Below are 12719 nucleotides of genomic sequence, written 5' to 3'. Positions count from 1 at the left end.
AGAGCTTCTGCACAGCAAAAGAAACTACCATCAGAGTGAACAGGCAACCTACAGAATGGGAGAAAATTTTTGCAATCTACTCATCTGACAAAGGGCTAATATCCAGAACCTACAAAGAACTCAAACAAATTTACAAGAAAAAAACAAACAACCCCATCAAAAAGTGGGCAAAGGATATGAACAGACAGTTCTCAAAAGAAGACATTCATACAGCCAACAGACACATGAAAAAATGCTCATCATCACTGGCCATCAGAGAAATGCAAATCAAAACCACAATGAGATACCATCTCAAACCAGTTAGAATGGCAATCATTAAAAAGTCAGGAAACAACAGGTGCTGGAGAGGATGTGGAGAAATGGGAACACTTTTACACTGTTGGTGGGATTGTAAACTAGTTCAACCATTATGGAAAACAGTATGGCGATTCCTCAAGGATCTAGAACTAGAAGTACCATATGACCCAGCCATCCCATTACTGGGTATATACCCAAAGGATTATAAATCATGCTGCTATAAAGACACATGCACACGTATGTTTATTGCGGCACTATTCACAATAGCAAAGACTTGGAATCAACCTAAATGTCCATCAGTGACAGACTGGATTAAGAAAATGTGGCACATATACACCATGGAATACTATGCAGCCATAAAAAAGGATGAGTTTGTGTCCTTTGTAGGGACATGGATGCAGCTGGAAACCATCATTCTCAGCAAACTATCGCAAGAACAGAAAACCAAACACCGCATGTTCTCACTCATAGGTGGGAACTGAACAATGAGATCACTTGGACTCGGGAAGGGGAACATCACACACCGGGGCCTATCATGGGGAGGGGGGAGTGGGGAGGGATTGCATTGGGAGTTATACCTGATGTAAATGACGAGTTGATGGGTGCTGACGAGTTGATGGGTGCAGCACACCAACATGGCACAAGTATACATATGTAACAAACCTGTACGTTATGCACATGTACCCTAGAACTTAAAGTATAATAATAATAATAATAATAATTAATAAATACATAAATGAATAAAATGTTTTCCAGCAAGAAAAGAAAATGAGGAGTCAAGGAGCAAAAATGGCCTAAAATCCTACATTCAACTGACAAGTCTGGCAAGTCCATGGGACATTTACCCTCTCTCCACCGGTACTCACACCAAGGCTTACCACAAATGATAACTAATTACTTCACTTTCCTATGAGAATCTACACTTTCCCACGTCCCTTTACATGACACTTGGGTTTTACTCTTGCTGTACTAGCTATACTAGTTTTATTAGATGTAAGACCTTAAGTCATTGAACCTCTCTGAGCCTGGTTTACTTCTCTGTAAAGTGAGGATATGAATATCTGCCATGAACAACTAACAGAATTGATGTGAGAGTAATTAAGATACATTATAAAAACTTTGGAAAATATATGGATAAGGGATTATTATGATTATGTTATGAGTCCTCTGAAGCATGTGGCATAGGAAGGATCATCATGGTTTTACAGACAAGGGTGTTAAGTGCTTGTCCAAGGCCACTTAACCACATCAGAGGCTGGTACTGGAAGCCTAGTGCAATGCCTTATTGCCCCTTACTGCATCCCAGCAGATACAACTATTTCCTCAGCTAAGATCTGATATTTTTTGTATGTTTTCCCCTTTACTTCCCTTACTTAGTGTCGCACTGTCCAAATTTTCCTCTCCTTGAGCTACCTTTTCTCTTTTCATAATCAACACACATCCCCCAGAGTCTCAGTTCTTTATTCCTTTAAATCCTTCTTTTCTCTAGTCAGTCCGAGTGCTTTATCCCTTGCCACCCAGCCTGCTCTGGCCCTTTGTGAATTAAATAAAACCTGCCTGGGGAAATCCCATGGTAGAAACACTAGTGACAAATCCAGATAGGCAGGAGCTCTAGCTATGATCTCTGGCTACGGGCCATCCCAGCAGGGAAAACCATGAAAGACCAGAAGTAACAACAACAAGAGACCAGTAGAAGAAAGGCAAGTTTAATATTGCTCGTAAGAGTTCAGAGAGAAATCGAAGTCAAGGCTCCACACTCAAGTCTTTCAAGGCAGGACCGGTGATCTCCACCTCCATCAATGACAGAGGAAACGGAACTGGTCACAGCCACTGACACAGAGCCTTGTCCACCATAGATATTAGACATTTTTAGAGTCAACCTGTTTTAATAGGAAGAACTGAGCTGAGAACTATGAAGGGATTTCCTGGCCAATCAACTTGGATAATGCCACAATGGCTGACAGAGAGGAATAAGAGCTGAATCGCCCTCTGGAGCTGACGGAGAGGAGACACACTGATCTACCAGTTTGGATCTGCCAAAGCTCCTTACTCCAGTCTTCTCTACCCTCAGCTAGCAACCCTAGGGCATCCTTCTCTTTCCATCTATCTATTTTTGCAGTAGCATTGCCCCATCACTATGGCAACCCAGGGAAATTGGGGTGGGGGTGGTAGAAGGGGGAATCAGCATTACCTCCTGCTGCTTGTCATTTGTCAGCAAGACCTAAAGCTGATTTTAGAGGCTGCCTACAGTTTGTGGGTAGAGTTGATGAGAAGGGGACATCTGAAACCTGCAGCAGGTAAAGCGTAGGGTCAGCTTACTGATGGAGGCGGGATGATGGGAAGGAGGCAGAACTGGAAAACAGAACTGTGTACTTTGGCTTTCTTAGCACCCCCCAAAGAAGAAGACCAGAGAGGACAGCATCACTGGAACATCTTCTCCCTGTCCCAGATACTACGCAGCATCCCTGATTTATATGGAGGTGAGAGGAAGGAGAAAGAAGTAGGATAGTTCATGAATTACTTGGTAAAAACAAATCTATTAAAAAGGATCTGTATGGTTTCAAACCCTCTTGAGAAAGGGAACGGCTTCCCATCTCATTCACTACACACTCCTTACCTGCCTCCCCCTGAGACACAAAAGCACTTCTAGACACTGGAAGGCAGCACTGTACAGCGCTTAAGCCCCCAGGTCCTGGAGTTTGACTGCCTGGAGTTGAACTCCCAGTCCTACTATTTATGAATGTGTGGACTTAGGCAAGTTCCTTAAACTCTCTGTGTCCCAGTGTCCTCATCTGAAAAATGGGAATAAGTGTATCTATTATACCTCAAGGCTGTTATGAGGATTAATTGAGTTAATATGCATAAACACTTAGAACTTAGCCCACAATAAATGCCATGTATCATCTCATCATTGTTATTATTAAACATCAGCAATCCAAACACTGACTAAAACTCTAAAATGTATCCCTAAAGAATAAGATGTCGGCTGGGCGCGGTGGCTCATGCCTGTAATCCCAGAACTTTGGGAGGCTGAGGCGGGCAGATCATGAGGTCAGAAGATCAAGACCATCCTGGCTAACATGGTGAAAACCCATCTCTACTGAAAAAATATATATGTAAAAAATTAGCTGGGTGTGGTGGCAGATGCCTGTAGTCCCAAGCTATTCGGGAGGCTGAGGCAGGAGAATCGCTTGAACCTGGGAGGCGGAGGTTGCAGTGAGCCAAGATCATGCCACTGCACTCCACCCTGGGCGACAGAGCGAGACTCCATCTCAAAAAAAAAAAAAAAGAAGAAGAAGAAGAAGAAGAACATGTCATGACAGCAGACCACTGTTTAATAATTCCAAACAGGAGAATGTCCTTCTTACACTTTATCCCTTACCCTTTACTATTAGGTTGGTGCAAAAGTAATTTTTGCAATTACTTTTCACTGCAAAAACCACAGTTACTTTTGCATCAACCTAAATACATGTCCTAGTCTTTTATTCTCTGTGCATTGAAGGAAGGGCTCAGCTCCTTGAAAAGAAGACCAAGCCCTGGGCTCACCAGAGATGTCAGAGAACTCCTCTGCACTGAAGTTCTGCTCCCCTTCTCTGGGCAGGCTGACGAAGGCTTGCATGGCTGGGGAGAAGATGATGGTCCCACTGCTTGCCTGTCTAAGCAGACTTTCCAGGTACCTACAGGGTTGGCCAAGAAAGCACAGATTAGGGTCCAATCCCCCCTCCCTACCACCACTCCCTACTACTACCACTGAGCTCAGAAAGAAAAACTCTGCAAAAGACTAGGGTAGGGAGAAGAAACTCAAAGATGACGATACAGTGTTCTAATTAACACCCCAAGCTGTTGGATCGAAAACAACTGGCAGTACTGGAATTCCACTTCACCTCTAACCTAGAGGGTATTTTGCTATACTGTCAAACACAATAGCATGCACTCCCCTCCCTCAACCACTGCTCTTTCCAACAGCCGTATTCCCCTCACCCTTACCCTCTGTCAGGTAAGACAGGCTCAAGCTGGCAAGAAAAACAGTCACTACTTAATTATACTCCTTTGAAATATACTCTCAAACCTCCTGGGCAAAGAGGTACCCTGTAAGCACAGGTCATCAGTCTTCAAATAGTTCCTCCTGACCTCTAGGCAAACTTAAAGGAGCTGGGCTACAGCCAATGTGGGTACAGGAGGGCTTCACCAACCCACCTCTTCCAGGCACTTGCTGTGGATCTGTATCTAACAGACATCACAAGCTAACCGCTAGTGGGCCAAACCCAGTCGAACTTTTTTTTTTTTCCTTTGAATTTATGCTGAAAACAGTTGACAGGGGAAGAGGGGTTGAATCATCTTCTCTGGTATCTATGGAAAATTCTTTGTCAAAATTTTGAAACAGATTTTTACGTAAAAAATAGGGATTTAGCAGGGCAGCAATCAGGTGGAGCTAAGTGGTGGCCGTTCCCTTTAGAGGGGTTATTCCCTCTCCAACTCCTCAAAGTCACTGCCTGGCCCACGTGGCACATCCGTTTACCTTTCCTGCCTGGCCCCAGTTGGCATGCGCATTTGCAAACTTGTGTCCCCTTGTTCTAGGGGGTTCTTCTTTGCAGCCCGTCGCCTACTGAGCTGATTTTGGGTTAAGAGCGCCACCCAGTGGCTTGGGGAGGTAGGAATCCAGCTCCTTTCCTTAACATGTCAAAGGAAATATGCGGATTCCCACCTTCTCCAGCTGCTGGGAGGAGGCCCCCTTCTCTAGTGAGAACAGCAGTCACATCCGGGGATGAGGAGACGTTCCAGAGAGATGGTAGTAGGCAGATGATTTTCAGAAGGAGAAGTGAGGGCAAAAAGAGAAATAAGAGAACTTTGGAAAGAGGAAGAGAGATCACTTGAAACTGAAACAGTAAGAATCCAAAAAAGAAAGGTTAAGAACTGGATATTAGAGGAAAAAGGTCAAATAACTTCAGGGTAAGCCGAAGGATGTTCCAGTGAAGGTGAGAAGGAAACTTCGTGGTGGACAGAAGGGGATCTGGGCTTGTCTCAAGTTGTCTCAAGCTATTGCTCCATTCCTCAAGGAGAAGCAACCCTCCATTTAGGGGTCTATGACCTTGGGAGCTAAAATGCTCAGGCCCTGAGGTCCTACTGTGTAAAGGAAAAAGTGTCAACACAAAGTAAGGCAGGGGGAAAGCCTAAGCAATATTGACCAGTTTGTGTAGAGAGTGGTGATTGTCTGCTCCCCGCAAGAATCCAGTGGTTGTGTCTGCTGTAGGAGGGCGTTGCGGATGACTCTGGAAGCATCTGCACCCAAAAACTGGGCCAGTGACTGTATGAAACCAATGTATGCTTTGACTCCTGCCAACAGCTCAGAAGGCCGTACGATCTCCTGGGTCGTGGCATTGTAGCCAGCCAGCCACACAATGGCTCTAGATGATTAAAAAAAAAAAAATTAGGATTACAATCATAATGATAAATACAGTAACAATTGTTGAGTGTATATTGTCTTTCAGGTGCTGTGCTAGGATTTTACTACACATATTATCTCATTTAAACCTCATAGCAACCTAATGAGCTAGGGACAGTTATTATCCTCTTTTTTTTCTTTTTTTTTTTTTTGAGACAGAGTCTCGCTTAGTCGCCCAGGCTGGAGTGCAGTGGCGCGATCTCGGCTCACTGCAAGCTCCGCCTCCCGGGTTCACGCCATTCTCCTGCCTCAGCCTCCCGACTAGCTGGGACTACAGGCGCCCGCCGCCTCGCCCGGCTAATTTTTTGCATTTTTAGTAGAGACGGGGTTTCACCGTGTTAGCCAGGATGGTCTCGATCTCCTGACCTCGTGATCCGCCCGCCTCGGCCTCCCAAAGTGCTGGGATTACAGGCGTGAGCCACCGCGCCCGGCATTATCCTCATTTTTATAGATGAGGAAACTGAGACACAGAGATAATAAATCATTGCTGAAGACCACACAGCTGGCAGTGGCCGAGCTGGGACTTGATTCCAGTAACATTTGATCCGTAATTACTATGCTTTTCTTCCTCCTCTGGAGAAATAGTTCAGGTAGTAAAAGACCTGGGCTCTCTAATTCCATCTAACTCTACCTGAGAGTTCACACCCTCTGCATTCTCAGTGCCAGTATTTATCTTTTCTCCTTGAAAAGAATTAGTTCTAATCACTGTCAGAAATAGAAAAACATGCTTAGAAATCCTTGGAAGTATATTATAATCCCGAGTAGCCATGGCATGCCAGGGCTGAATAGAGATCATGCGTGGCTGGCATGCAGCTATAGGCAACATTAGAGAGGGTAGAATAACCATCCACACTATATTATTGTAGGGGCACACCAGCAAGACCCCTCACCACTGGACCCCCAACTCCTTTCAAAATACCTTCCCCAGGTATCTGAGATTTCACAATTAGAGTCAGTCCTCTGACTAAGGACTTTTTCCTTGTTAAAATGTGAACCACAGAGGAAAGAGGTAGTTTTTTGTTTGTTTCGTGTTTTTTGGCAAAATGCTTATGGCAGGGGAGATGATGGGAAAGGGGGGGCTGGTCTGTTCCACAAATGAAAGGGAAAAGACTCTCAAGTACCACTTGAGGGAAAAATAATACAGAAGGGACAGACTAAGGGAAAGGCTAATCTAATTTAGAGTTAACACTGAGGCCAAACCTCTAGGCCAACCGTAGGGCATTGAGAACAACGATGTCAGTGAAGCAAGTATCAGAGATTATCGGGTAAAACTTGAATATCACACTCATGCTGCTCTAGGGCATGGAAACCACCACCAGCATCTGAAGGCTTGCACATGGGCCATTATCAAACTGTCATCTTCCTGACACTGTGTATGCAACTGAGACACTTTCTTCCTTATAGTTAATGTGTATGTAATGAAAACAAACTAATTTAACTTCACCCAAGCAAAAACCTAACTGAAAAACAAATTTGCTTCTCTGACAATCAAAACATAGACTCATAACTGGTTTCCCTGCTTCTGCCTTGCCCCCACTAATGCAGCCAGAGTAAAATACTGAGTCAAGTCTAATTATTACAGCTTTGCACAAAACCTGCCAAGGCTCCCCATCTCCCATCTCACTCAGAATAAAAGCCAAAGTCCTTACAATGACATGTAAGCGCATATACAATCTGCGACTTTTCTGACCTCCCTCAATTCACATCCTACCAGTCTCTCCCAGGCTCATAGTACTGCAGACACACTGTCTTCCTCCATGTCCACTGAACCTAGAAGTCATGTTCAAACCTCAGAGCCTTCGCACTTGCTGTTTCCTCTACCTAGAATGCTCTTTCCCCAGTAGTCACATGCCTGGCTTTCTCAGTGTCCTCACAGGTTTACTCAAATGTTACTTTCTCAAGGAGGCCTTTCCTGGCCACTCCATCTAAAACTGCAACACCCACTTCTGCCACCACCACCACCACCACCACCAGCACACATACTTCCTATCTCCCTTTCCCGCTTTATTTTTATTTATTTATTTATTTATTTATTTTTGAGAGGGAGTCTCGCTCTGTTGCCCAGGCTGGAGGGCAGTGGCCGGATCTCAGCTCACTGCAAGCTCCACCTCCCAGGTTTATGCCATTCTCCTGCCTCAGCCTCCCGAGTAGCTGGGACTACAGATGCCCGCCACCTCGCCCGGCTAGTTTTTTGTATTTTTTTTAGTAGGGACGGGGTTTCACCGTGTTAACCAGGATGGTCTTGATCTGACCTCGTGATCCGCCCGTCTCGGCCTCCCAAAGTGCTGGGATTACAGGCTTGAGCCACCGCACCCGGCCTCCCGCTTTATTTTTCTGCTTGGCCCTTATCACTACCTAATCTACTATGTATTCCGCTTTCTTATTTTGTTTATCTATCTTCCCCACTAGAAGTAAGCATGGAGGCAGAGGTTTTGATTTGTTTCATATATTGCTGTATAAACAGCTTTTAGAATACTGCTGACACACAGCAGGTGTTCAATAAATATTTGTTGAATGAATGAATAAGCTACACACTCCAAAACAAAACACAGAAGGGTTGAGGCTTATTCATAATAATTCTTCCTCCCATTCGCCTACTTGCGGACTGTAGTGCCCAATTCCAGTGTAAGGGGTGTGCCTCTTACTTTCCGGGGCAATGGAGTGAGGGTCAAAGTGGAGGCAAGGGATGTATTTTATTAAAGCCTAACATATGTCAGGAACTTTGCAAATCTCAATTACGGGTAATTCTCAATTATCCATAAGTAAGGTAAATACCACTATCCTTACTTTACAAGGAAGGAAACTGGTCAAATAAGTTGGATGATCTGCTCCAATGTCTTAGCTAATGACCAGGTTGTCAACGCAGGTCTGCTCACTGCAAAGGCCTTGCTCATTCTACTAAACCAGTGGTTTCGATTCTGGGTGTTCATCAAAACCACCTATAGAGGTTTGGGGTTCCTTTTGTTTGCTTTTAATAGAGATGCTTGGAACCTATGCTAGACTGACTGCATCAGCATCTCCACCGTGTAGCATGACCACCAGGATGAATGTAACGGGACCCAACTTTGAGCACCCCCACACTACACATACAGGTAGATGGTACAGTATGAGGACTACCGTCCAAACAGAGGGCAAGGAAAGAGTGATACCTGTTGAGTCTGGCCTCCAGGTGGCTGCTGAGGTACTCAGAAGGGAAGAGAGTATGTTCAAACACAGAGAAACTGTATACATGATTCATTGTCAGTGCCAGTTCTGTCAAGTTTAGGTGTAGCTTGTCCATGCTAGAAAGAAAAATGAGCCTGGATTACAGGTCTGGCACTGTCTGCTAATGTCTAGGAAGGACGTGTTGGGCTCATGACCCAGTTTCTAGGGATACTCAGCCTAGAAGAGTACACATTGATGTAGACCTCAAAGGCAAAGGAGGAAATTCACATTGAAGTGCTTTTCTGTGCCCCTCATTCCCCACCACGACTTGCGCTCTTTTTTTTCTGTGTCACCTTCCCTCTTTCCTTTCCTGCCTTCTTTGATGCAGTACCCAGCTGGCCGTCTAGGGCCCAGGTCCTCACTTGGTAACAATGCTGCGGTTCTTTCGGTGACTCTCAGCTCCTGGCTTGTCCCTCTCAGGCTCTCCTTTCCTGGGAGTCTGCCTCTGCTTCACGGTTTTCTTGTTCTTGGCTTTGCTGATTGTAGTGGCACAGTGCTTAGGTAGGAGCTTCAGAAACAAACACAGGTACATGGAGAAAGGAGATTTGTTGCTAAAACGGCATCTGACAGTTATAAAAAAGTTGTTGTCCATTGTTGTCTGTTATTTTATTTTTCTGCCTTCCTCTCTCTTTCCTTCCACGCATCTCTTTCTTTAATGGGGGCCTATTCAGAATGGGCTTACCCCTTTCAGTTTTCATAAATATTTCTGCGTGTACAGGCTCTAAGTCTCAAGATGGCAGTGTCTTTCGGGGATCAGAGCCTCAGTCCCATACCCACATCCTGAGAGAGCCTTTCTTAATGGAAAAACTCAAGTATAAAGAACAAGATCTAAAAGTCCCACTCAATTGTGCTTTGCAGGGTCTTCCAACATAGGAAAACAGTTATTTTTTACTAGATGGAACAATCATCTCACGTGCTACATCCCTTCCTATTCTATCTCATAAGACAATTACCCACACCACCACAGCTCTCCAAAGATTTGGAGTTCACAATGTGGCCAGCATAGTCTTTCCACTTTTTTTTAATATCATATTTCTTGCTAATTAGCTTAAACATCAACCTGGCATCTCTTGTCTTCACTCGGACATCCCACTCAGACATCTCCTTCAAAGTGACTGGAATTCTCTCCATTTACTCTAGAGCTGCTGAGCATGAGCAGGTCATATCTGGAAGCTCCTCAGCTGAAATCACTCTGAGAGCAGCATAAGAGCCACACGAGGAAACCAGTTTTGTTACTTTATAGTCACGCCTTCTTTTTTTAAATCCAAACTCTTGGCTGTTTCAAAAAAATCAAGTCCACCTTGATGGAAAACGATGTGTCAACCCTGAGATTATGCAAAAGATTATCTGTCTGTAGTAGATTCTGAAAGCAGTTCCAAAATATGTAATTCCACTAGTAATGGCAATGCCACTAATTATTTACTCAGAATGTTAACTTTAGAAAGCCTATACTCATTTAGTTGCAAAAGTTCTGGTATGTGTGAACATTACTCATGTCATGTTTTAGTCATCCCTGAGACAACACTGAGCAAATCTTTTTACCAGTGTTCTTGCATGTAGCAGTTATTCATATTGACTGATGATCTCTTCTTGGCTTTCTCAGCCTTCTGGCTGAGATTAAGCATATTGAGTGATGAATATACCTGCAATTGTACTCATTTGCATATCTTCTTGCATTAATTATTTAAATTTCTTTCGAGCATGTATTTATACTCCCTTTTCTCTTAAACTGGGACATTTCTGAAGGGCAGGAATTGTGTACCTTCCTTCTGGGTCCCCACCCAAAAACCCAGCACAGGGCTTTGTGCTCAGTAAGTTCCAACTAATATAACAGGTAACATTTATTGAGTGCTGTATATCAAATATTAAATGTATTCTATTTAATCCTTATGACACTTCCATGAAGAAAGTATTTTTATTCCCATTGTATGTAATTTTCATAAGAAAAATAAAAAGGTTAAGTAATAATGTAACTGTGCATCTGTATACACACACACACACTCCCCTATACCAAGCCTGACTCAAACCCAGGAAAGGTGGGTAGTCTGGAAAACCCAAAAGACTCCAGGGTAACAGCAAAACAAGTTTCTCATTTTCAAATTTTCTGAAATTTAGGTTGAACTAATTATGACGAGGTACTAAGAGTCAGTCAAGGAAGGAGAGGTGAAAAATAAGAAGAAAAAGGCAAGAAAGCAGCCTTGAGGATAAACACAGAAGAGGTGCCTCAAAATGTCCAGATAGCCACAGATTAGGATGCAGATAGAAAGATGAGACAAGACAGGTGACCTGGGGGCCACTGTCCTTAGTATGTGTACTCAGGGCAAAGAGAGGAGGGGAAGTAAATTAGAAAGTTAACTCATCTCTCAGAACTCTTCAAGTGAGAGCGCAGATTTCGTTGGAGTACAGCTGTTCAAATAAGAGTATTTTTAGACACCTCTATCCAGTCCTAAGGGAGGAAAGACTGAAGGGACTACACTAAGAAAAGAATTCTGCCATAAACTTAAGTACAGAAAGGCCCTAGCCATACTTGAGAGAAAGAGTTACTGAGCTTGGCATCTGAGAGGGAAACAAAGTTAGATAGAGGAGAAGGCGCTGAGGGCCGGCAGAGGGGAGAGTGCAACAGAGAAGGCTGAGCCTACCTGCTCGCTCAGGTTTCGCTGCTCAGCACAGATCTCCAGGACGCAATCGCTGGTCTGCTTGGCCAACTCTTCCAGGAAGGAGTTGCAGTGGTGAAGACCATGGTTCTTCAGGTGGGGGTACTATGGGAAAGAGGGACCAAAGAAGAGACTGTCATCACCAGGATGGCCACTTCTTCCTCACAATACTGCTCTCATCCCTTGCCTGAATCTTACAGAAGATTCTTACCCATTCCTACAGAAGAAGAAACTGAGGCCCAGAGACAGGATACATTCTATATGAAGCTGAGATATTTAGGGACTTATATCATACATCTATGTTTATACCGTTTCTGGGACCAAAATCAATCCTTGGAACTGTGTTTTCGGTGATAAGGATGAGATGTGACTAGAAAGAGGACAGGGTCTGGAGTTCAGGATACCTACCTCCTCTGGGCACATCTCATGAGTGCAGTGGACAAAGTGAGCACAAATCAGGGGGAAAGCAATGGCATAACGCAACATGGTAGGTTCCTCCAAGGTCATGGCAAACATCTTCTCAAAGATACGGAGATGAAAGCTGCAGAGAAACGGGAAGACTTTAAATCAGGGTTTAGTCCTGTTATTAAAGTGGTGAGTAAAAAGTAAAGGAAAAGAAAAATAGAGTTTAAGAGCTAGTCCCTTTGAGGCGGAGAGAATGTTCATTCTTTCGAAAAACATTTACCGATATCTACCACTCCCTGCTTAATTTCCCTACCCTTAAGATAGAAGGGAACCCAAGAAACTTAATCCTTCCAGACTTTTATAAAGGACCCCAGGCAAGTTTAACGATAATCTTCTTCCCTTTCTTTGCACAAAATTTGCTATTCCTCCCTTAGAACCTTGGCATGATTTGGGCCATTCCCCCTAATTTGGAAGTCCTTCAGTAGTGTTAATTCACATTTCTCCCAAAATTTAACACTCAGGCTCCAGAAAATCTTCTCAAATTAATCCCATGAGACTGATCTTTCCTCAACCCATGTCCTCTCAACTTCATGTACTCTTTTACACTTTCTTACATTTGCAAGTATTATGTTGATGTCCTTTTCACATACAGGTATTATATCTTCCCCGACCTCATTGCTTACAGAAGGCAGAGGCAACACATGGTGTTTCCACTT

General features: G+C 43.9%; 1 protein-coding gene across 1 annotated transcript in view; it reads right to left on the bottom strand.

The window, feature by feature from the left end:
- NCKAP1L (NCK-associated protein 1-like) overlaps positions 1-12719 on the bottom strand; it is a 66384-nt gene that overhangs the window by 12448 nt on the left and 41217 nt on the right. Inside the window, exons 16-21 of the mRNA XM_011992644.1 lie at positions 12007-12139; positions 11584-11703; positions 9307-9452; positions 8890-9021; positions 5484-5702; positions 3844-3974 (exon numbers count right to left, since the gene is read on the bottom strand). Coding sequence (XP_011848034.1) covers positions 3844-3974; positions 5484-5702; positions 8890-9021; positions 9307-9452; positions 11584-11703; positions 12007-12139 — 881 coding nt within the window. The remainder of the gene's footprint in view (positions 1-3843; positions 3975-5483; positions 5703-8889; positions 9022-9306; positions 9453-11583; positions 11704-12006; positions 12140-12719) is intronic.

Source organism: Mandrillus leucophaeus, unplaced genomic scaffold (genome assembly GCF_000951045.1).
Source record: "Mandrillus leucophaeus isolate KB7577 unplaced genomic scaffold, Mleu.le_1.0 Scaffold414, whole genome shotgun sequence".
Classification (NCBI taxonomy): Eukaryota; Metazoa; Chordata; class Mammalia; order Primates; family Cercopithecidae; genus Mandrillus; species Mandrillus leucophaeus.
This window is presented reverse-complemented; position numbering and strand designations above follow the sequence as displayed.